Source organism: Canis aureus, chromosome X, assembly GCF_053574225.1.
Source record: "Canis aureus isolate CA01 chromosome X, VMU_Caureus_v.1.0, whole genome shotgun sequence".
In the NCBI taxonomy this organism is placed as follows: Eukaryota; Metazoa; Chordata; class Mammalia; order Carnivora; family Canidae; genus Canis; species Canis aureus.
The window spans coordinates 2280248-2301890 of NC_135649.1; the positions used below are offsets into that span (position 1 = coordinate 2280248).

Genomic DNA, 21643 nt, shown 5'->3' on the forward strand with positions numbered 1-21643 from the left:
GTCACTCCAGGATGCTGACGTTTCAGCTCACACTTTATTAAGAAAAGAAATACGCACACTTCCCACTCAGGGCCCTTTGTGAGGGTTGGGGGCAGAACGAATTCTAAACGGTGGGCCAGGCTCCAGCATCTTCCTGCCCTGCCACGGGCTATGAGAAAGCTGGCACCCAGGAGGGTGGCAGGAGGCATCCCGCCTTCCCTGAAGGCACTGGGAGGGGCATGAGGGTGATCAAGGCCCGCCTCAAGCTGCACAAAGTGCCCGTCGAGGCCTAGGGGTTGAGCCAGGGGTGCTGGAGGCAGTCGGCGGCGCTGGCCCGCTTTTCGGGGATGTATTCCATCATGGGCAGCAGGAAGGCGCTGAACTGCGTGGCCTGCTCCAGGGGCCACTCGTACTTCTCCATGAGCACCTCGTACAGGCCCCAGTGCTTGAGGTTGTGGATGTGCCGCAGCTCTCCTGGGGGGTGGGGGGGCAGTGGCCTTGGGTGAGGCTCTGCCGGGAAGGCCCCGGGACCCGGCACTCCCCCTGCTTGGGAGCCTGTGGGCCCTGCCCTACCCTGGACATCCAGGAGAACGGAGCCTGCTCAGTCCTACCTCTCCGGTTGAAGAACTCCCGGGAGTAGCGGCCTGAGAGGGCAAAGGCTGGGGGGATGTCTCCCAGAAGCTCCACAATGTGGGCGATGTGGTCTGTAGACAGAGAGGAGGCTGGGGGGCAGCCGGGCGGCTGGGAGGCCCCGAGGCTGAGCCCAGGGCCGGCCTCCCCCTACCCTCGTCACGACTGTAGTCTTCTCCAGAGTGAGGCTCGAATAGGTAGTCGCCGGTGGCCAGCTCGAAGGCCTGGAAGGGGGAGAAGGTGAAGCTGCCAGCCGGTGGGCCGGCCCTGGGCAGCAGCAGCTGAGGCATACCATGCACGCCGTGCTCCAGATGTCGGCAGGGGGCCCGTATTCCGCTCCGATCAGCACTTCCACAGCCCGGTACTGGCGAGTCTGGATGTCCTCGGTGAAGTGCTTGTGCTGGAGGCAAGGGGAGCCCTGGGGAGCAGCCGGGGCCACAGCCGGCCTGCCCCCACTGGCCCCCACCATCTCCCACCGCCTCTGGGCCCATGAACCCAAGGAGCCCAGTGGGGTTCGCTCAGCCTCAGGGTCCCCAGAGGTCCCGAGAGGGACTGGCCTCCCCGCCCCTTGCAGTGGGTCCAGTTCTGCTGACTGGATGGGACAGATGCTGGTCTGGGCCCAGTCCTGGGTCTGAGTCATGAGGCAGACCCTGGGGTCTGGTCGAGTGGCACTGTGGGCCCCAACGGGCTCCTTGGGAGCGGGCCTGCGCCCCTGCCCTCAGCAGGGTGCCCAGCTCTGCTCTCCAGGCCAGCTCATACCACCCAGCAGGCGTTGCCCAGGTCTGCGATCTTGATCTTGATCTTGTCTGCGTTTTGGGGCTCTAGGGGGTTCACCAGGAGGTTTGAGGCACCAAACGGTGCTGGAGAAGGAAGAGAAGTGGGGAGAGACTGAGCTGGCCTGGGGTGGGGGCAGGCAGCCCTGCCCGCCGGCCACCCACCAAGTCTACCCACAGGCCCTGCCCAACTTACTGCTGGGTGACAGGAGGCCCCCGGTCTCCCGTTGGTTGGAGGAGCCTGAGAGGATGGAGCACGAGGCAGGAGAGAAAAGGGAGCCGGAGAAGCCTGAGGTCTGGGAGCCCGGGCTGAGGCTGCGCTCGCCCCCTCCAGCGGGGGAAGAGGAGGCAGGGGAGAGGCCAGCCCTGGTCCCCCCAGGGTGGCAGCCGGAAGAGGAGGTGGAGCCGCTGCCCCCCTCTAGCCTGGAGCCGGCGTCTGGGGAGATGGGCAGAGGCGGCGTGTGAGCAGAGGCCCTGGTGGCTGTGCTTGGTGGGCACGCCCTTGGGCCCTCACCCTCGGGGCCCTCACCCTCAGCCTGCGCCGCCGCCTCCATGGCCTCCAGCCTCTGCAAGTCCCGCAGCCGCTCCTCCAGCAGCCGCTTCTGCTGCTTCCGTTTGCGCCGCATCTTCTTCCTCTTGTTCTTTGACAGCTTACCGGTCTGCCAGTAGAGCCAGGGTCACCCCCGGGTTCCCTTCACCCACCCCCTGACCAACCCAAGCCTCTGCCGGTGCCTGCATGCCTTGCAGGGGCCAAGGTCTCCGGGCCCCAGGGCTACTTTGGGTGACTGAACATCACCAGACTCCAGCCCCCCACCCCTGGCACCAGCCCTTCACCTGCCTCCTGTCTCCATCCCCCTCTGGTCTCCCCAAAGCTGCAGTTTGCAAAGGAGCTGATGGGTCTGCCTCTGGGGTGGGGGGGCTCCCCTGGGGATGCTCTGGGCCCCACCTGGCCCTAGACGCAGCGTTCTTCCATTGAGGCAGTGGCAAGCCCAGCAGCCCCCGAGGACAGTTTAGGGTTTGTGACCCACGCTGTGTGTCACCCTCATCCTGGGGGGAGAGGTGGGGGGGTGGGACCAGAGACCCAAGGAGGGAGCTCTGAGGAGGCAGGGAGAGGAAGCCCAGGGAGAGGGGCACCCCAACTTACCAAGACCTCCTGGGGGGCAGTGCTGACTGGGAGGGCAGGGGAGCGTTGGGGGAGAGAGAGGAACAGAGACTCAGGCAGGGGCTGAGGCCCACAGGCCCCCCCGCCCACCAGCTCCTGCTACCTGTGGAGCGGGACGGGGGCGGTGCCCCTGACTGCTGCCACTCGGTGGCCTCAGTGGCCAGGCGCCTGATGTAGGCGTCACCCACACACAGCAGGATGTTCTCGGGTTTGATGTCGGTGTGGATGATCTTGCACTTGGTGTGGAGGTAGTCCAGGCCGTGCAGCACCTGAGGAGGGCCAGGTGAGCTCGAGCGGCCCCGTCCGTCTGCCTGTCACACTTGTCCCGTGGAGCACACGACGCTCACCTGCCGCACGATGCTCTTGACGCAGGGCACGGGCAGGCCCTGGTAGTTGGACTTGATGATCCACCTGAGGAGCTGGTGGCCCAGGACTTCCAGCACCATGCACACATCTGGGGCTGGGAGTGAAGGGCGGCCAGCAGGCACAGCTGGGGCGCAGGCCCCACCCACCCGAGGCTCTGCGGGTGCACAGTCACCACCCTCCTGATGTCATTAGAGGGTCCCTGTCGCTCTCAGGTGTGCCAGTTGGAATGGTACCTTCTGTGCTCGTCCCAGAGCCCGGGTGAGGCCACAGAGGCAGCTGCTGCCATTTGGGGTAACTCAGCAATGCCCATGAACAACCAGTGTCAACCTGGCCGTGTGCTCCCCCTCCCCCCACGTATAAACACAAACCCCCAAAGCGCTGGGGCTATTCTGTAGACTAGTGTCCCTGGAAGGGAGAAGTGCAGATCGGGAAACTGAGGACCTAGTGGCTGGGATGGCAGTAGCTGGCCCTGCCGTTGCCACACTGGGAAGGATACGGACCCCGTTAACCCCTGAGATCCTGAAGTCATCGATGAGCTGGACGATGGTCTCTCTCTTGGGGTCACTGGGGTCACTGTCTCGGACCTGGAGCGAAGGGGACACTACTGGCTCCGGCGTGCCCCGCGCCAGCTGCCGCCTGGGGCACCCCCGGGGCACCTCGGGCCCTCGTCTGGGCCTCGGGGCCTGCCTGCCAGCTGGAGCCTGCCCCTCCGGGAACTCCGGGAACTCCGCCCCGCCGGAGCGGGGAGCGGGGAGCGGGGAGGGAGGCGCCTCACACATTTCAGGAGCTTGATCTCATCCACGGCCGTCTCCGTGTAGTGCCCCGCGCTCTTCACCACTTTCAGGGCCACGAAGCGCTTGCGCCTGCAACCCCAAGGCCTGCGTCGGCTGCCGGCGGGCCAGAGCCCGGGGGCCTCGCGGCGGGCCCGGGGCCGGGGGGCGGGGGTGCTTACTGGATGTCCCAGCAGAGCCACACGGTGGAGAAGTGGCCCCAGCCCAGCTTGCGCACCACGTGGTACCGCCCATTGAACAGGTCGCCGATCCTCACCGGGTAGTAGCCGCCTGCGGACGGGAGCCGGGCGGTGGGCGGCGGGGCCCCGCGGTCGGGGTGCCGCGCCCGGCCCACCCCTCCCGCCGCCGGGCCGCCCGCCGGGCCTCACCCTTGCAGTAGTCCTTGGGGTCCTCCTGCTCCTCGTCGTCGGAGCCCAGCAGCCCCTGCAGCATCCGGGGCGCCGGCGCGGCCGGGGCGAGTTCGGAGCCCGACGACTCGGGGCCGCAGGACGCCTGCGAGCTGCGGGTGCGGCGGGCGGGCGGGCGGTGAGCGCGCGGTGCCGGGGTGCGGGGCCCCCCCGAGAGCCCGGGCCGAGCCCTACCTGCTGCTGCTGCCGCCGCTGTCCCCGCCGCCGCCGCCGCCCGCGCTGGCGCTCATCCCGGCCGCGGCCCGCAGCTCCCGCGCCCCGGCGGCTGCTCCCGTGGGGCCGGCCGCCGCCCGGCATTTATAGGCTCGGCCGCTGAGCTCACCCGCCTTTATAAATAGCCTCCCAGCTGCTCGGCTGTGGGCAAGGTATGCGGCGGGAGGAGGCGCCGGCCACCGGCGGCCCCCGCCCCACCCCCACCGGCGACGGGCCGCGCTGGGGACCGTCGGGGCCACTGGCCTCCACGCTCGCGCCGAGGGGGACACCCCCCGCCCCGGCAGGATGCCCTAACGCAGTGCCCAGGCTGAGGCCTTGTGGCGGGGCGGGGCGGGGGGGGGGGGCCCACTGAGTGGGGGTGTGTCAGCGGCCTGCTTCCCAGGCCGAGTCCCCACACGGCAGAGCTGGAGCCAGCTGAGGGGGGCAGTGGGCAACCTGGTCCTCAGGCCGCCCCCCGCCCCCCCACAGAGCTCACATGCCCTAGGACAGCAGTGACACTTGGAACATTCTCCGGTTTCCTGCTTGGCCCCTGTGGTCGCCTTCCCAGAGGTGACCCTCCCTGTTCCCTCGCAGACCCCATTCCCTGCGCACACTCCGTGCTCTTCCACCTTACGTGACCTCTTGACCCTTTAGGCCGGCAGGAGCCTCCTCCCCCCGCTCCCCCCCCTCTGGCCCCGAACGTGGTGCGTGGTGTCACTGGGGATTCTGGATGAATGAGTCAAGGCCTGAGCTGAGGGCAACTGGTTCCTCCCACCGGAGGTGCCGGGACCGGGTCAGAGCCTGGAAGCCTACCCGCTCAGGACTCCAGCACCGACCCCGTGTGCTCTCCCTTCCAGCTCCTCTGGGCCCTGCAGCCATCCCCGCCTTCCTCGCTGGGCTCACCATCCACCTTGCCCTGTCCTCGGATGTCCTCCTCTAGGGACCAGACAAGCCCACAACTCTCAGGACATACCAGAGGGATGCCAGGGTCGGGTCCAGCAGAGCCCTCTGGAGCCTGTGACTTGGGACTGCATCCAAGGGATGGGGGAGCGTTGGCTCCCCAGGAAGGGGTAAGTGGGTAAGCATCCAGGGAGGTGCGGGGTCTGGCTGGGGTGAGGCCTACAGCCCAACAGACAGGAGGACACCTCCTGGGCCAGAGTGGTAGGCGGGGGTGGGGTGGGGTGGGGTGGGGATGGGAGGGAGGCCGGGAGGCCTGGGCACTAGCCTGAGGCTCCCGAGGAGGCTGAGGGGCACTTGTGCTCTTTAGAAGGATCACTCTGGCTGCTCCCGGGAGGGAGTGGAGGCGCCAAGTGTGGAGCTGGGAGGCCAGCTAGGGACTGTTGGGGAGTCAGAGAGGCGCCGAGGGGGCTCGGCAGTGACGCTGGTTAGCCTAGGATGGGAGACACTAGGTCATATTGTCCCTGGGCCCGGAAAGAACTGGCAGGGCATGGTAGGCAGACAAGGGGGCTGGTGGGCCAGGGGAGGCGAGGGGAGAGAGGAGAGCAAGGCCTGGGGGTGCCTGGTGACCCCCTCTTCCTTAGGCAGGGAGTAACAGCCATGGGGCTGGGGGACGGCCAAGCGAGGAAGCGCTGAGTAGACTCATAGGGCCAGGCGGGGCCTGGGGATCGGGCTTTTGCTAAAAAGATGTATTTCTACTTTATTTCCAGATGTGATTCTCCAGCAAGCAAATAAATACAGTGGGGGAGGTGGGAGAAGAGGTAAGGATTCCTATAAATTAGAAAGAAGCCCAGGGAGGGGAGCGAAGGGCCGGTGGCCGTGGCGGGAGAGGTGGCAGGGAGCCTCCTGGTGGGCACAACCCCCTTCCGCTCCCAGCCGGCCCCTCCTCGGTTGCTGGCTCCATCCAGGGGTCAGAAGGCACCGTGGTGGGAGGGCCTGCTTGTTCCTCTGCAGGCCGCTGGGCGTCCGCTATGGCCCAAGCTTACAGGTCCGTCACCTTGTTCTCCACCAGCGCCGCTACCTGCTGCAGACGGCAGGCCAGCTGCATCTTCTGGCCCACAGGGTCCTCCTCCAGGGCGCTGATGATCTGCCAGGGAAGAGGAGGGTGCCCTGCCTGACGCCTCTGCCCTCGGTCCATCAGCTCAGGGACACCCCAGCCCTGTGTCCATCTCAGCAGAAGCTTCCGGATCCGGCAGGGGCTGCCCCATGCCTCCCTGAGGAGTCTGGATTGAAGTCACGCCTCTTCCCTAACATGGGCCCTCCCTCCCCTCCGCCTGTTGGGCCTGGATACCTCCTTCAGTCCCACACCCCACCCCCAAGGTCCCTGGGGCCTCCCTCTGGGCTCTGGGGGTGTGCCCCTCCCCCCTGGAGTACCGCAGGCCTCACCTGGTCATAATACCTGTGGATGTGGTTGTAGAGTTCTTGCAGAGCTTCCAGACAGTGGGGAGCAGACGTGTAGTTCTGGGGACCGACCGTGCAGAGGTGAGGCCCCAGCCTGGACCTTAAAGCCCAAGCCCCGCCCCTCCCCTCTGCACCCACGCAGATGTGCAGCCGTGTGTCCCCTGGGCCGTGCCTCACCCCAGAGAGCTCTGCCAGAGCCGAGTTCATCTCCTGGTAGCTCGCCGGAGAGCTCTGGCGGATGTCGGAGTAGTATCTGGCAGAGGAGACGCTGTTAGGGGCGGGCAGCCCCTGCCCCCCGGGCCTGGTGCCCCGACACCTACCTCTCCACCATCTGCTTGTAGCGAGGGATCTCCCGGGCATACAGCAGTTTGTTCACTGGGGAGTCCTGCTCCGGGTAGGAGTGGGCCTGAGCGGGGAGGTGGGGGGAGCTCCGGCCCTGTCACCGGATGTACCCCCAGCGCCCCCTCGCCCAGCCTCCTGGCCCCTGTTCTGTGCCACCCGTGCCCCAGCGCCACTCAGGGCTCTGTACTGAGCCCCCGCGGCGCTCACCCCGTAAGCCGGGGCGGCCCTGCCCTTACCCTGCCCACTTTATGCTCGGAGACCGTGCAGGAGTCGATGAAGGTTTGGGCGATGACGGCGAGGATGGCATCCACGTTGTCTGACACGCGCACGTCAAAGATGAGCTGCGGGTTCTTCAGGGCGTTCACCCAGAACCGCAACAGCAGGCTGGGGGGCACAGGCCCGCAGACGCGCCGTCAGCCCAGGCCCCCCACCTGACTTCCACGGGGAGCTGTCTGCCAGTCCGCGTTCAGGGTGGCTGGAGATCCAGGCCGGGGGCTGCCCAGCTCGGCTCCCTGTGGCCCCCGCCCTCCGCACGGGGTGGGGGACAGCCGGCGACCTACCTGTTGGTCTTCCAGATGTGCAGCGTCTCCGGGTCCTCGATGCCGTGCTTCTCGGCCAGCTCGTCCAGGAAGTCGAACAGGTACTTGATGGCGATGGGCACGGGCCTGTTCACGCTGAGGATGGCCTGGAAGGTGTCATCCACAAACTTCTGCAGGGTGCCCTGGAAGGCGTGGGCGGGCCGTGTGGGCGGTGTGCGCTGGCGCCAGGCCCGACCCCCAGCCCGGTCAGGGGCCCCCCCCGGGGCGCCTTCCCAGCCCCGGAGCCCACCCACCTTCATGGAGAGCAGGCGGGTGAGGTAGATTTCCGGGATGGCCTTGGCCCGCGCCCGCTCCCGCTCCCGCTCCCGCTCCCTCAGGCTGCTGCGCCGGGCCTTAGCTCCTTCTGGCTCTTCGGTGCCTTTCACCAGGTGCCAGAGGTGGACCCCACCCTCCTCACCATCCTCCAGCATGGGAATGTCTGAGGGCCCGGAAGTCTGGCCTCAGTCCCGCGCCCCGTCCCCCCTGCCCCAGCGCTGGCGGCCGTTGCCCAGCCTGCTCACCTGGCCCGGTGGGGCTGGGGGTGGCAGCAGAACCAGGGCAGCGGGAGGAGAGCTCAGCCCAACAGCCCCCGGTCCCGGAGCTGCCCGGCCAGGACGAGCTGCTGCCCTGGTCCGCCCCAGGTCCATGGCCCTGCGTACAGCTTTGGCGGCCCCCCTCCCCGGCAAGGTGTGGGGGACACCCAGGCGATGCAGAAGGCAGGACCGGTTGTCCCGCCTGCCCGCTCCAGGCTCTGGGGCACGTGGGGGCACGTGGGGGCACAGGACTCACTCTCCCCCGGGGTGCAGTTCTGGGCCAGGCTCTGGGAGACGGCCCCTCCGTTGTGCAGCTGGGGGATGAGCCCCACGGTGGCTCCATCCGGGACCTGGGGGGCAGGTGAGCAGAGGCTGGGCTCCTTCCTGGGCTGGCCCGGGGGCGGGGGCCTGCCCCCCCCAGCCCCTGCCCGCCTGGCACCTTGTAGTGCTGAAGAGTGTTGAGTCTCTTCCAGTGGTTCTGGGTCACTGAGGTCAGGTCCTCATCTGACAGGGTTAGGTGACCAGCAAGGCCCGAGCGCCACTCTGGGGGCACCCAGGGAGGCCAGTCAGCCCGCAGCCTGCTCTCCCAGTCTGCCATTTGGAGCCAGGCGGGGCTCAGCGTGTACAGGTGGCAACGGCCCCACGCAGGGACGGGGGGTGGTGGGCTCTCACCGAGATCTAGGGCGTGCGCTGAGGGCCTCTGGGAGAAGGGGGTGCCCTTGTAGACTTGCTCCAACACCTTCTCTTTGACCTGGGTGATGGTGTCTGTGTCGAGCACCCGGGCGGGCACGCGCTGCACCGCGCCGCCCCCTGCGGCCCCGCCAGCCCTGGGGCCCGCCAACACCATCAGCGTCAGGGGCCGGAACTCCACGTCCTCCCGAAGCAGCCGGCTGTCGTTCAGGGTCCGTTTTGCCTTGCCGGTCACAGCGTCCACGGGGCCCTTGTCCACCTGGTACTGTATGGCCCGGAGGAGCATGTACAGCGGCTCACCGGCCACTTCCTGCAACCATCAGGACGGGCCAGAGTCGGCGCCCGGGACAAGGTAGGGGCAGGGAGGGGCTGTCCACTGTGGAGGGAGGACGATGACAGCCGGCCTCTGCCTCACACCTGACCCTTCACTTCCCCACCCTTCATACCCCGAGGCCCCCAGGGAAACTGTGGGCACAGGTCGGGGAGGCCACAGCAGCAGCCTTCAGATGAGGGGAAGGTGACGGTGCCATCCCGGGCGCCCCTCACCTTCAGGAAGGCATAGAGACAGATGGACAGCCAGTTGGTAAGCAGCTTCTCCACCATGGTCTCTGTCCTGTGGGGAGCAGACCCCAGGTCAGAGAGAGGGTGTCACTGGGCCACCCTGTCCCTGGGCTGATGTGGGCAAAGGAGGGAAGGCGGGATGGGGTGGGGGGTGGGGGTGCAGCTCAGCGGGGAGCCTCCACCCCTGCTGCCAGGCCCACGGTGGGGCCAAAGCCAACCTGCGCAGCATGAGCTTGGGGTTCTTGTGCACGTAGTGGGCAGCCAGGTCACTCAGCAGCGTCCTCAGGATGTCCGTCAGGTACTCGAGCTTGCCGTGCAGCGCCAGGGACAGCAGAGAAGCCACGTGGCAGCGGTCCCGCTGGGAGAAGCTGGGCTGCTCCTCCAGGGTGTGGATGAGCTGGCGGGAGGGGCGCCGGCACTCAGGGGAGGCCCCCCACTGGCCCCCCCGCCCCCGTGCCCGCTGCCCCCCTTCCAGACCCCGCGGGCGCCCCGCCCAGCCACGCAGCCCTCACTGTGAGGAGGAAGAGCTTGCTGTTGAGCAGGTTGGAGAGCTGAGTGAGGCCCTGGCGCACGGGGGCACGGCGGCCCTCCTCCCCGGGCCCCTCGAGCGCAGGCTGCAGGGGGCAGCCGCCGTGCCCCGGGAAGAAGACCCGCTCGGCGTAGGTGTGGTAGTCCAGGAAGGGGATCCCGCTGGCCTCCAGGTCGCTGCTGAGGTCGGTCATCTCGGTCATCAGGTCTGCGGGCGGGGAGCCACCGAGGTATGCGCTCGGGCTCAGGTGGGCCCCCGGCGCCCTCCCCGCTGCGCTCTCCTCACCTGTGAACTCCTTGCGGCACTGGTCACCCACACCAATCTCCAGGTTCTCCAGTTGCACCAGAACCTTCTGATAGTCCCGCAGGGCCTGCTTGCTCTTGTGCCTGCACCCCAGGGGCCAGGTGTTAGTCACTGGCCCTAGACGGTGGGGCCCCTGAGGCCACCAGGCCTGGAAGCCCACCTCTGGCACCTTTCCCGAAGTGCAGAGGGGAGTTTGTGCAGGTGCCTGCGGCACCGGCAGCGGCACCAGGAGGGGCCTCTCACCTGTACATGAGGGTGAGGAGGAGGACAGCGGCGATCAGCACGGCGGCGCCCAGGCCCAGGCCCACCTGGGCCTCCACGGGGAAGGCAGACAGAGTGGGCTCAGTCTCGTACTGGACGGGGCCCAGGGCCAGGCGCACGTTGCCCATCTGAACCTGAGGGCAGGGTGGGGGGCAGGCTCCTGAGTGGGGGGGCCCAGGGCTCCGCCTGCCCAGCCACCCGTGCCCCTGGAGCCCCGGCTCACCACGAACTGCGGCAGGGCACTGGAGCCGTTGGCGGGCTGCGGGGCCCGGGAGGGCGGCTCGCAGTACAGGTGGGTGAGCGTGAGCGTCTTCACCAGGCACTCGCCGTCGCCGATGTGCACGCGCACCTCCTCCTTGCTAATCCCCAGGTTGAGGCCCTGGCCCTGGGAGAGAGACCCGAGCCTGAGCCGCGGGGCCCGGCCTGTGTCCCCGCTCCCCGCACGGAGCTCGCCAGCGGAGCCCTCACCTCCACGTCCAGGACGTTGCCCGGCTTGAGGCGGTAGGGGCGGGTGGGCTCCTCGCGGCTGAGGGGCGCCAGACGGGGGTTGGGCTGGTACTGGAAGTCCTGGCCCCCGTTGGCGCTGGCAAAGTCCACGTGCACGTTGTCTAGGGTGAAGAAGACCCGCTGGGGGTGCACCCCATCTGGCACGGCAGGGCTCTGGCACAGAAGGAGGCTGGACGAGTTGATGGAACAGACAGTGGAGCACTGCGAGGCGGCAGGGGCCGGGACAAGGAGGGGTGAGCCGGGGCTCCCTTGCTCGCCCCCAGGGGCAGAGTGGCCCACCCCACCCCCGCCCCGGGTGTGACCAGCCCTGCCGCCTGCCTGTGGGGTGCTCACCTGCAGCAAGCCCTCCCGAAGCTGGATACAAGCCTGGGGCGCTGCGGCGGGGCCCCCACAGCTCGTCCTCGGGGTTGGGTCCCGGGGCTCGGCACCTGCAGCCTGCACCTCCGCCGTGGCCGCCAGCCACACCGACAGCAGGGGCTGCTGCACCACGTCCAGGCCCGTGCCCCTGACTCGGATCAGCCGCCCGCCCCTGTGTCAGGGTGGCAGTCAGCAGCGGTGGGGGTGGCAGGTGGCCCGGCCCGGCCCCACCTTCCCGGCCAGGAGCAGAGGCTGCCTTGAGGGCGCGAGGTCCTCACCCCCGGAAGCTGACGCTGGGCTCCGCCGCCACCAGCTGCGGGTTGGCCGTGTACTGGAAGGGGCTGGTGAGCAGCGTGCGCTGGGCGTGGCCAAAGACCACTCGAACCACAGCTTCTCCTGGGCTGGCCTGGGACATGGTGTGGCACACGATGGCCTCAGGACACACCGGCTCCTGGCTGCAGGGCGGAGGGGCTGGCATCTCGGCCTCTAGCCTGGGCCTGGCCACCCCCACCCAGAGACCCACTTGCCACCCTCAATGAGGGCACCACTAGGGGTGGGCACAGCGACCATTTCTCTTGGACTCGGTGGGGGGCCTTAGAGAGCCCCGCGCCCACTGCCCCCACGTACACGAGGGGATGATGAGGCCCACGGCGCATACCCCCAGCTGACAGCAACTCGGTGGGGACCGGGAGGAGAGATACTCACATAGGGCAGGGCTGTGCACCCACAAAGGCACTGATGTTGCCTCCCGTCTGGAGGTGCTGCCCGTGGATAGTGAGCTGGGTACCCCCTGCCTGGGGGCCCCACTGAGGACTCAGGCTCAGCAGGATGGGGTCCTGGGGGACAGAGCAGGCTGGGGCAGCCATGGCAGCCTGGCCCGACACTCACCCAGGCTCCAGTCCCCGAGGTGCTTGGCCTTTATCCCTTGGGCTACAGCTGACCTCCCCCTCCCCTGACCTCACAGCTCTGCTCTGCCCCTCAGGAGGCCTCGTCCTCTGCCACGGGCCTCCGCCTCCCGCCCCCCCCACCCCCGCTCTAAATCCTGAGATGCGGTCGCCAACCTGGGGGGCTGCAGACCCCTTGATACTAGCCTGCCGCTGCCTCCCACTGCTCCCGCCCTGGGCCTCCTGGCTTCCACTCTCCCTCAGTCCCCTGCTAGGCCTGTAGACACCAGACGTGCAGCGAGTCCCCACCGCTCTGAGTCCTGCAGCGGCTCCCTTCCCTTGTCACCCCCACCCTCGCCCTGGCCTGCCTGCCGCACTCGCTGCTTCCACCGCCCTCCTTCCGCCTGGACAGATGCCAGCAGTAGGGTCCCCACTGTCCTGCTGCTGCCCCTCGCCCGTCCTCCACTCAGCGGCCGGAAGGCTCGATCAGATCACATGCTTTTCCTCCTGGACAGGTGGGAACTCTGCCCGCTACCCCGAGGCCAACCTTGAAGTCCTCACCTAGGTTTCGCTCCGGCCCCTCCCTCCTGCTGCCCCCCCGGGCTGGGCACTGACCTGGTAGGTGAAATGCTGGGTTGAGATGCCTGGTGGCCGATTCTTAATGGCCACTTGGATTGGCCCAGTGGTGCCATTGGGGGCGGGGGATGTCACACACACGATCCTGTGGAATGGAGGCCCCGGAGCGGCTCAGGGCTCGCATAGACCAGGCCCCTGACTCAGTGGGAGCCATGGGCCACCCACCAGCCACTGCTCAGAACCTCCCCCGTCCACCCCTCTTTCCCTCCCCTGGCTCATCTGTTGGCGCTTCTGACCCGGGCCCACGTTTCTTGGCTGCAGGTCGCCCCTCTCTCTCGGTAGCCACTCTCCGAGGGCTTCCCCAGGAAAGCAGTCCTCAGCTCCTGGCAGCCAGGATGGCTCACCGGGCAGAGGTGCGGTAGAGAGAGGGCTCGGGGCTGCAGGGGCGGCCGGCCACGTTCACGGCGTCTTGCACCTCGGCGAAGTCCCGGCCCAGGTTGGAGCCCCAGATGGTGAGGGCCAAGCCGCCCTCGGGGGGCCCCGTCAGGGGCTCAATCTGCAGCGGGGAAGGATGGCGATGGAGTCTCCCCAACCCACCCCCACTGTGTGGTGGGGGTGCCCCAGCAGCCAGCACCTGGGGCGGGCTAGAGCTGCTAGGGCTTGGGGGCCTGAGCTGGGGGAGGCCAGGACGGCGGGGGGCATGGGGCAGGGAGGGCAGACAGGACGAGGCCGGGCGGGGAGGGAGGGCTGGAGGCTCACTCTGTCGATGCGGGGAGAGGGACACAGCAGCTCCACGGCCTCCGGGGGGCAGAGAGGGCCATAGCGACAGGCGGGCTGGCGGTGGCTGCACCACACGCAGCCCAGGCTCCCATTGGCCGCCTGGCAGCGGCTGCAGTCGGGGTGGCCCACGGCGCAGTCGTACAGGGTCACTGGGGAAGGGCAGGCAGCGCGCTGAGGCACCTCCCCTCTGCCACATGCCCTGTCTGGCCGGCCCTGCCGCCCCCAAGCTCACCATGAAGAGTGTGGGCATTGTCCAGCCGCTGAGCCTTGCCCCGGGTGACATAGATGGGCACCCGGAGCTCCCGCTGGGCCACGGACGGGCGGAGCTGTGGGTGGAGGGTGGGGTCAGGCCGGGCCCGGCTCGGGACACCCCGACCCCCGTCTCCTCCGGGGCCCTCCTCCCAGAATGGGTGCCTTTGTTCCGTGCCCCCGGCTCCCACCAGACCGCAAGCCCGGGGCGGAGGCCGTGGGTGCCGTGTTCCTGCCGCGCGCCCAGCGCCCGCACCGAGCCTGCCTCACGAGGGACGGCGAGACCCTGACGGCTCGGAACACTGTGAGGTGTGGGGTGCGTCTGAGGGCGGCAGGTGAGGCTGTGGGGCGGCCACACACCTGCTGGGCCTGGCAGGAGATGAGGCCCACGTCCCCGGACGTCTCCTCCAGAGAGGCCGGCAGCCGTTGAAGTTCTCCGGGCAGCTCCAGCCAGCAGTGGTAGGAGGCGGGCAGGCTCTGGGAGGGGACACCGTCAGGCCCCTGGACACGGCACCCCGCCCCCACCCCTGCCAGCCCCCCACTCACTCCGAAATGCTGAAGGTTCCGCACACGCAGGGCCAAGCGGCTCTTCCAACCCACGGGCAGCAGGACGGGGCCGGCCAGGCCCTCCACCCGGGGACAAGCCCCCGGGCCACGCACCTGGACGTCCGCCTGGGGAAAGGAGACCTTTTAGCCCTCCAGAAGTTGAGAGGCTCGGGCAGGGCGTGGGGCGGGTGTGCGGTGGTGGTCGGGGCGGCCAGGCCCACCCACCTCCTGGGCGCTGTAAATGGTCCCCTCGCCCTCTGGGCAGTGCTCCCCGTACACACAGCGGCTGCTCCGGGGGCACCAGTGGCACCGCCAGATGCTGCCCACACAGGCACGGCACCTGCAGGGGAAGGCGGGTGCTGCTCAGGTCGGGCTCCATCGGGGGTCGCCACCCCTCCCCGGCTGCCAAGCCCAGCACTCACGGGGCGGCCACCTCCAAGGCCTGGACAGCACTGCAGTCGTAGAAGGAGAAGTTGGTGGCAGCCACAGCCACATCCTCAAACATCAAAGCCAGGGGCAAGGTGATGTGGTCTGGGGGTGGGGGTGGGGATGACGGTGGCACGGCGCGTCATGTGGCTCCTGCCCCAGCCCCCTGTCCCCTTGCCCCAGGGGCCCCTCACCTGTGCCTGGAGGGTTAAGCGGCAGCTGGTCTTGGGGTGGGGTGACACAGGCCACGTGGGGCCCTTCCACGTGGGCCAAGCTGTCATAGTCCCCAAAGGCACAATGGAAGTATTCATCCGCGGCCAGGGTGGGCAGCCGGGGGACAGACAAGGTGACCTGGGATACATGCAAGGAAAACAGAGCAGGCAGGGGCTCCTGGGTGGGGGGGGTGCGGCTCTGTTGCCGAAGGAGCTGGAGCTAGGGCAGAGTGGGGTAGGAGCAGAGGCAGCGGGGAGGAGGAGGAGGACGGGGGGCAGCCTAGGGGCCGGCGGCTCACCTGGCCCTGCTCCTGGCGGGGGCGGTAGGCCGGCAGTAAGCTCTGGACGTGTGGGCAGTGGCTGTCCTCGTAGCTCCACAGCCACTGGTTGGCCTGGGCTGCCCGCCCGCATTGGCCCTTGAGGGTGCACCTGTGGGCAGGGGCCTGTGGGGTCACCGTGTGGGTCTCAGGCTCCCCAGGTGATCGGAGGCACAAGGGTGGGCAGGGTGGCCCCGCTGGGGAGCGGGAGCCGGGGCTCGTGGGGGGAAGCTCAAGAGGGAAGGGCTGGTGTGCAGGCTTGGGCCTTGACCTGAGTAAGAGGGGGCCACCGCTACAGAGGGGAGGGTTGCCGGAAGGGGTTCCTAGAGCCCAAGTGGGTCTGGGAGCACCTGGGTGAGGCGACAGAGGCCTGATGGGGCGGTGGGGCCACGTGGGGCGGGACGCAGGGACTGCACAGCGGCCCTGCACCTCCACCTCAGGAGGCCAGGCTGGCCTCCCGGCACGGCCAGGGCCACTTCCGGGTGTGCCCTCCCTGCACCGGCACCTGTTGGCCCAAGTCCAGACGCAGGCCTTGTGCTCACCTGCCCTGGAGGACGCACCAGCCGCACAGCGGGTCCCGGGCCTGGAGGCAGCTGGTGCAGTCAGGGAACTCGGGGCAGGCTGCCACAGGTACCCGGTCCACCTGGATGGGCAGCGAGGGACAGGGGCAGTGGGTGCAGAGATTCGTGCCTGTGTGCTGCCCCCCCGTCCCCCCCATCCCGGGGACAGGCCTCACCTGCTGGGCAGTGAGGACATAGACGTGGCTGCCGTTGCCGTCCACCAGCAGGTCTGGGCTGATAGCTGAGCCCCGAGGCCCCACTTGCTGGGAGTGGTACACGTGGCCATGGGAGCCATTGAGGAAGACCTGGAGGGACGACGAGGCCTGCTCTCGAGATGGCCACGGGCTGACCGTTCACGACACGTGCTCTCCCCTTGGTTGGGGCTCCCGGGGAGCATCCCGTCCCACAGAGCCAGCTCTCCTTCCTGCTACCCCAGGGAGGCCAGGCCAGGCCCCTGGGCATCTTGCTCTGCTCGCATCACCTCCCCCTGTTCGCCATCACCCAGCCACCCTGGGTAAGGAAGGGCCTTGGGTGCCAGGGGCAGGCGGGCAGCTGCAGGGAGATAAGCGGGCCAGGGGGAGACAAGACTTCTGGGGCCAGGTGGGCTCTGGGGACCAGGCACTGCCCAGCCCGCCCCGTGGCATCCCTGCCCACCCGGACTGCTCTTGGCTAGAGAAATTGGGAGCCTCCTGGCAGTCATCCTAAGTCATGCAAGGAGGAGCCCCGAAAGGTGGCACCCGGCCAGCCAGCGGCGTGTGGCATGGCCTTTCAGCCTGCCGGCGGGACACAGCCCGAGAGGTGGAAGGTACCCGGGGCTCCCGGAGCCACGGTGGGGCAGGGCACACCCAGGCAAGCCAGCAGGCCGGGCCTAGCCGAGCAGCGGGAGGGCTTGGTGTCGGGGGTCCAGGGCTGGGGCGGCCCGGTCACCTCACCTTATGCAGCTGACCCTGCGTGTCCCCCAGGAAAGCGATCGTGTGCCCGTCTGCCTGGAGGCCGGCCACGGCGCTGACGGGCTGCTCGAGCTGCAGCAGGGGCTCGGCCTCCAGGGGCTGGCAGCCAGCAATGGGGCTGGGGGTGTGCTCGTCGCCGCAGGGGTACGACTCGGGGGAGTCCTGGGTGGACAGGGAGGGCAGGATCAGCCCCTGGAAGAGGCGGGGGGTGCCTTCCCGGGGCCCAGAGCTAGTCAGGGCCGCAGGGCAGGGCCAGGAGCCCTGGGGGATCCGGGCCACAGTGGTCACGCCCCCCCACCCGTGGCAGGACAAGCCGACGCGTCGGAGGAAGAAACACCAGAAGAAGCTGGCCCAGGGCAGCTGGGAGCCGGCGCCTCCCTGACATCCTCCACCCAGGCGGTCACACGCGGCTGTCACACGACAGCGCCCGGCCACCCGCAGCCCGGGACTACGGCGGCAGCTCCCCGAGACCGCGCGGAGGGACTGGGCGGGAGGGGCACTCACGGCGGGCAGGGCGGCGCAGCGGGAGGTGACTCCGTACTCCACGGTGGCTTCCTCGGCGCCGCCGGGGCCGCGGCCACCCGCCGTGTAGCACAGGCGCCGCGCGTGCTCCATGCTGGCGTCCAGCCGCGCCAGGGGGAAGGCGCACAGGGCGGCGCCCGCCCCGCCGGGGCCCGCGGCGAATGCCCCCAGCAAGGTGCTTGGCGTGACGGCGGCGGCCTGGATGAGGCCCTGGCCCCGGCAGGCGAGGGGCACCTCCACGTACGAGTAAAGGTTGGCATCGCCCAGGCACACGCGGGCCGCGTAGGAGCGGTAGTCGGCCTGCGCCCGCGCCCCGCGGCGGCGGAACACGAAGTAGGCCGAGCGGCCGGCCGCGAAGGCCCCCACGTAGCTGTTGTTGTAGTCCGAGAGGTCGCCCACCACCAGGCGGCCCAGGCCCTCGCTCGAGAAGGGCTGCGGCCCCGCCAGCTGGCGCACGGTCAGGGGCGGCACCCCCGCCGACAGCTTGCCCGCCAGGCCGCGGGCCACCAGCAGCAGGTCCCGGTCCGGCGCCTGCACCACCAGGCCCACCGTGGCCACTCCCGGCGCGTTGGCGGCCACAAACTGCCCGTCGCCGGGGTCCTCGGCCTGGTACAGCACGTGGGCCACGTCGTCCAGGCGCCGCTTGTCGCACACGCCCTGGCGCACCTGCCCGCAGGCCACGAGCTCCCGCGCGCGGCCGCTCACCAGCAGCAGCTGGTTGGCGTTGTCGGTGAGCCGCGCGTGCGGGCAGTCGGCCGGGTCGCGGAAGGGCACGCAGTCGGGGCTGTCGAGGACCGGCCCGGTGACGGCCACCGCCTGGAGCCGCAGCTCGGGGCTGAGCTGGAAGAGGCGGTTCACGGCACCGACGTAGAGCGTGCCCAGGCCCGGCGCCAGTGCCAAGTGGTTGAAGGTGGCGTTGGGGGCCGAGAAGTGACGGGCCCGCGTCGGGGGCGGCGGCAGGCTCAGCAGCAGCGCGAGCAGGAGGTGGGGGCCGAGGGGAGGCCGGGGAGCCATCGCAGGCACCTGGGGGGGCGCGGAGCAAGTGAGGCCCGGCGGGGAGAGCACCCCGGCCTGCGCCACCAGGGCGGCCAGAGGCCCAGAGGAAGGGGGCGGGGAGAGAGTCCCAGAGGGAGGGAAGACCCCGGGAGAGGGACAGCTACAAGGGAGGGAGAGGACAGAGCAGACAGGGGGAGACGCGGAGGAAGGGAGGGCCCGAGAGGCGGAGAGGGTGGGGGCCCCCCCACGTGTGCCCAAGGAAAGAAATGCTTTCATCTCCTACTTTTTCTGCATCTAGATGGTTGGAGGAGGGGCAGATCCCGGACAGCCGCAGAACACGGACAGAAGGACTCCCGCGGACAGAAGGGCGGTGGGAGAGGCAGGGAAGAAGCCAGAGGTGCTGATGGGGAGAGACCAGGGGAGGCAGGGGGTGGGGCGAGGGGAAGGGGGGGCAAGGACGAGGATGCGGGACCAGGAAGGGTGGCGGAAGGCATGTCACGGGGATCCTGTGCCTGCCACTCAGGCAGGAGGCCACCGTGCTGGGGGGGCATCCGTAGCGCAGGGGACATCAAAGGCGGGGAGAGAAAACTCAGCCTGGGCAGGCAGGGCCAGCTGTAAAGACTGGACCCTTGGCGGTGGGGACAGGCAGTGCGGGCCATGGGAGAGACAGCCAGGGAGAAACTGAGGCAGCCAGAGACTGGCAGGCGGAGACCGCCCGCAGCAGCGGGGGCAGAGCAGGGGCTGGGGTGGGGGGAGATGTGAGAGCCAGACAGAGCGGGGGCTGGGGGAGGTGGGGAGGGGTGCAGGGGGAGGCCTGTGGGCCCCAGCCCCTGGGGGTGTTGACCTGGAGGCATGAGAGAAAAGAGGGGCGAGCCTCGCTGAGGAGGGGGCAACCCCCCCCACGACCCATGCGGAGCCCTTCGTTCACACCACAGGGGTATCTCCCGTGGGCCTTGCGGGGGGGGGGCGGGGGGTGCAAGCCTCCAGAGAAGGCTCGAGCGGGGCCCCTGCTGTGGACCCACACCCCACCTGCTGGCCGGGGCCGTGGGCAGCCACCCCGCTCAGCCACCTGGGCCCCGGCCGGCTGTCTAGGGGACCAGGCGCCACAGGCACAGAAGGAGAGCCCGTGCCGGCCGGAGCTGCTGGGCACGGACCCACGGAGAAGGGGACAGAAGCCAGGGCCCGCCGTGAGCTAGGGTCCTGCACAGCCGGCCACGTGCGCCTGTGCCAGCGGGGTAGGCCCACCGTCAGTCCGCGCCCTGCAGCCTGGCAGCAGAGACGGAGCCGGGGCCCTGGTGGGTGTGCCAGCTGGGGCAGGGCCCCGAGGGGGGCCCCCAGCCCCTTATCTCCGGGACACAGGCAGGAAGGTCAGGCCTGGCCTGAGGACAGGGACATTTCCTCTAGATCTGGGATACTGGCAGCAGCGTCTGGGGCGTGTGGGTGTGGGGGTGGAGGGACAGCATCTGGGGCCCCACGCCCGGGCCCCCCTGTGCTACGGGGCCGGGCCCGGCCCTGGACCGCCCGGGGACATCCGTGTAGACGGGGGCCCCAGACACTTACCGCCTCGCAGGGGAGCAGCGGAGGGGTCTCCCGGGCAGTGTGGCACCAAGGGAGGCGCATCTCCGCAGTTCAGCTGGCCCAGGGCAGTGGTGACGGGCACGAGACGGCTGTGGGGGGCATTGTCCTGAGCGGGAGGGAGACAGTGGAGGCTTGGCCCTGAGGGAGGAGTGAGGCCAGGGGGGCCAAGGGCCTGGCGGCTGGGCTCCACCACAGCTGGCAGCTTTGTCAATAGTGGCCCTGCCTCCACCCCAACAATGTCCTCTCTGTCCACGGGCCCAGGCCAGGGACTCACTATCTGGTGCTCTTACCCCCCACCCCCGGGGCTGTTCTGGCCAGGGGGCTCCCTGCCACTCCCCACCCCCAGAGAGACACCCCCTGGGACCTGGGGACAAAGGACAGGGTTTCTTCCAGCCAGAAAAATGGGACCCACACAGCCCGCCCCGCCCCACTCCCGCCCCGTGCCAGCCAGCGTGGTCCTCTCTGTGTCCCCCTCCCGGGTCCCCGCCAAGGGCGCAGGGTAGGCCACCGAGCCTCCGCGGGAAGGTCAGGCTGCTGAGCCCCTGCCATGCCAGCCTTAGCCTTGGTAGCCTGGGCGCCTGGTCCAAGTGCCAGTCGTGGCCCTCAATGCCTGCCTTTGTCCGGGCTGGGGGCAGGGAGGTGCTGACGAAGGCAGCGCGTCCAGGAGACCTGCTACCCCCCTGCTCCCCCCCCGCCCCCTCGGCCGGGAATAAGACTGGCCAGAGAGCAAGGGACCTGTCTCCATCCAGCCCCACCCTGGGGGACCCATAAATCGTGCCAGGTACGGCGTGATGGGAGTGGGCAGTGCCAGGGGAGGATGCTGCTGGAGGGGCCGAGGCAAAGGGGGTGCACGGGACGGGTAGGGGCCCGGTCCCCAGGAGCTCAGCACTTGGCTTCAGGCATGGCAATGGTTGCCAGCTGTTCCCTCCCCCCCCAGCCCCCAGGGGAGCAGCATCCCAGGATGCTGGGCTCCCCTCTGAGCGCGGGGTGCCAAGGGGGTGGGGGAGGGAGTGGCGACCGGCAGCTGGTCTCCTGCCAGCCGCGCCGGGCACCGTCTGCCCACGAGGCTGGCGGCGCAGGGGCTCCGGCCTGTGGCGCAGGGGCAGGTGCGCTCAGGTTGGGGTCCCCGCTTTCTCCGTGGCGCGGCGGCGGCCACGGCAGGCTCCAGCAGCTCGCTCCGGGGCGAGGTGGCAGCAGTGGGGCTCGCTGCCACCTGGCTGGGCCGGTTGGGTGGCTGTGGGGGTGGGGAGCCAGGCGGGCCTCCTCCCTACCCTATGCCTTGCCCCCCGCCCCGCGAGCTTTCCCATGGGGGTTAGAAGCCAGGGGTCCTCCCCCAGCTCCAGGGCCACCGCCTGGAGGGGTACCGGGCCCCTGAGGCATCGGGGGCTGTCGTCCCGGGGCTCTGGCTGGTGCCCGAGGGCCTTTGCCCTGTCGGGCGAGGCGGCTCTGCAGACCCCTGGCTTCTCCCAGGTCCCAGCACGGCCCGTGGCGGTGCCCCGCGACGCGGCGGCCCCGGCCCCCCGCGCCCCCGCCAGCCCAGCCCCTGCCTACCTGGGTGGGCCGCTGGCAGGGGTGAGGAGCAGCTGGCAGTGCCAGAAGTGCGGCCCGGCGCAGCCCCGGCCTCCCTCCCCACAATGCAATCGCGCCCAACCCGACTTATCCTGGCGGGGCCTGCCGGGCTGCCCAGCCCCTCCCCGCCCGCCCAGTTGCCTGCTGGGGCAGGGCGGG

General features: G+C 69.4%; 2 protein-coding genes and 1 long non-coding RNA gene across 12 annotated transcripts; 1 reads left to right on the forward strand and 2 right to left on the reverse strand.

Moving 5' to 3' along the window:
• Positions 1-15: 15 nt before the first annotated feature.
• On the reverse strand, positions 16-4384 carry SRPK3 (SRSF protein kinase 3). Of its 2 annotated transcripts, XM_077889652.1 has the most exons (15): positions 4283-4383; positions 4070-4200; positions 3863-3971; positions 3686-3773; positions 3407-3494; positions 2892-2998; positions 2648-2813; positions 2527-2552; positions 1912-2041; positions 1579-1818; positions 1369-1469; positions 902-1009; positions 764-833; positions 591-683; positions 16-453 (listed from the first exon to the last, which is right to left on the reverse strand). In XM_077889652.1, the coding sequence occupies exons 1-15, from the start codon at positions 4336-4338 to the stop codon at positions 269-271; spliced, it is 1698 nt and encodes a 565-aa protein (XP_077745778.1). In that variant the 5' UTR covers positions 4339-4383; the 3' UTR covers positions 16-268. The 2 variants fall into 2 exon arrangements, with proteins under 2 accessions (XP_077745778.1, XP_077745777.1); XM_077889651.1 differs by having other exon boundaries at positions 591-833; positions 4283-4384.
• A 1547-nt stretch (positions 4385-5931) lies between these two features.
• PLXNB3 (plexin B3) lies at positions 5932-21620 on the reverse strand. Of its 8 annotated transcripts, none has more exons than XM_077889647.1 (37): positions 21467-21620; positions 19898-20021; positions 18621-18737; positions 17324-18364; positions 16802-16981; positions 16046-16174; positions 15852-15952; positions 15292-15421; positions 14975-15131; positions 14777-14885; positions 14580-14694; positions 14355-14480; positions 14169-14285; positions 13792-13885; positions 13539-13708; positions 13184-13335; positions 12819-12924; positions 12025-12155; positions 11598-11774; positions 11296-11491; positions 10924-11115; positions 10679-10840; positions 10438-10589; positions 10177-10277; positions 9875-10098; positions 9581-9759; positions 9348-9414; positions 8784-9111; positions 8551-8654; positions 8368-8461; positions 7833-8017; positions 7561-7721; positions 7237-7384; positions 6979-7064; positions 6836-6911; positions 6644-6718; positions 5932-6344 (listed from the first exon to the last, which is right to left on the reverse strand). In XM_077889647.1, the coding sequence occupies exons 2-37, from the start codon at positions 19955-19957 to the stop codon at positions 6240-6242; spliced, it is 5847 nt and encodes a 1948-aa protein (XP_077745773.1). In that variant the 5' UTR covers positions 19958-20021; positions 21467-21620; the 3' UTR covers positions 5932-6239. The 8 variants fall into 8 exon arrangements, with proteins under 8 accessions (XP_077745773.1, XP_077745772.1, XP_077745769.1 ...); XM_077889646.1 differs by having other exon boundaries at positions 6979-7043; positions 10924-11163; XM_077889643.1 differs by having other exon boundaries at positions 10924-11163.
• LOC144308732 (uncharacterized) lies at positions 6116-13463 on the forward strand. 2 transcript variants are annotated; one of them, XR_013375071.1, is made up of 5 exons: positions 6116-9153; positions 9254-10956; positions 11068-11663; positions 12719-12821; positions 13101-13463. It is a non-coding gene; the product is annotated as an uncharacterized LOC144308732 (long non-coding RNA). The 2 variants fall into 2 exon arrangements; XR_013375070.1 differs by having other exon boundaries at positions 6122-9153; positions 11068-11195.
• Positions 21621-21643: the final 23 nt, after the last annotated feature.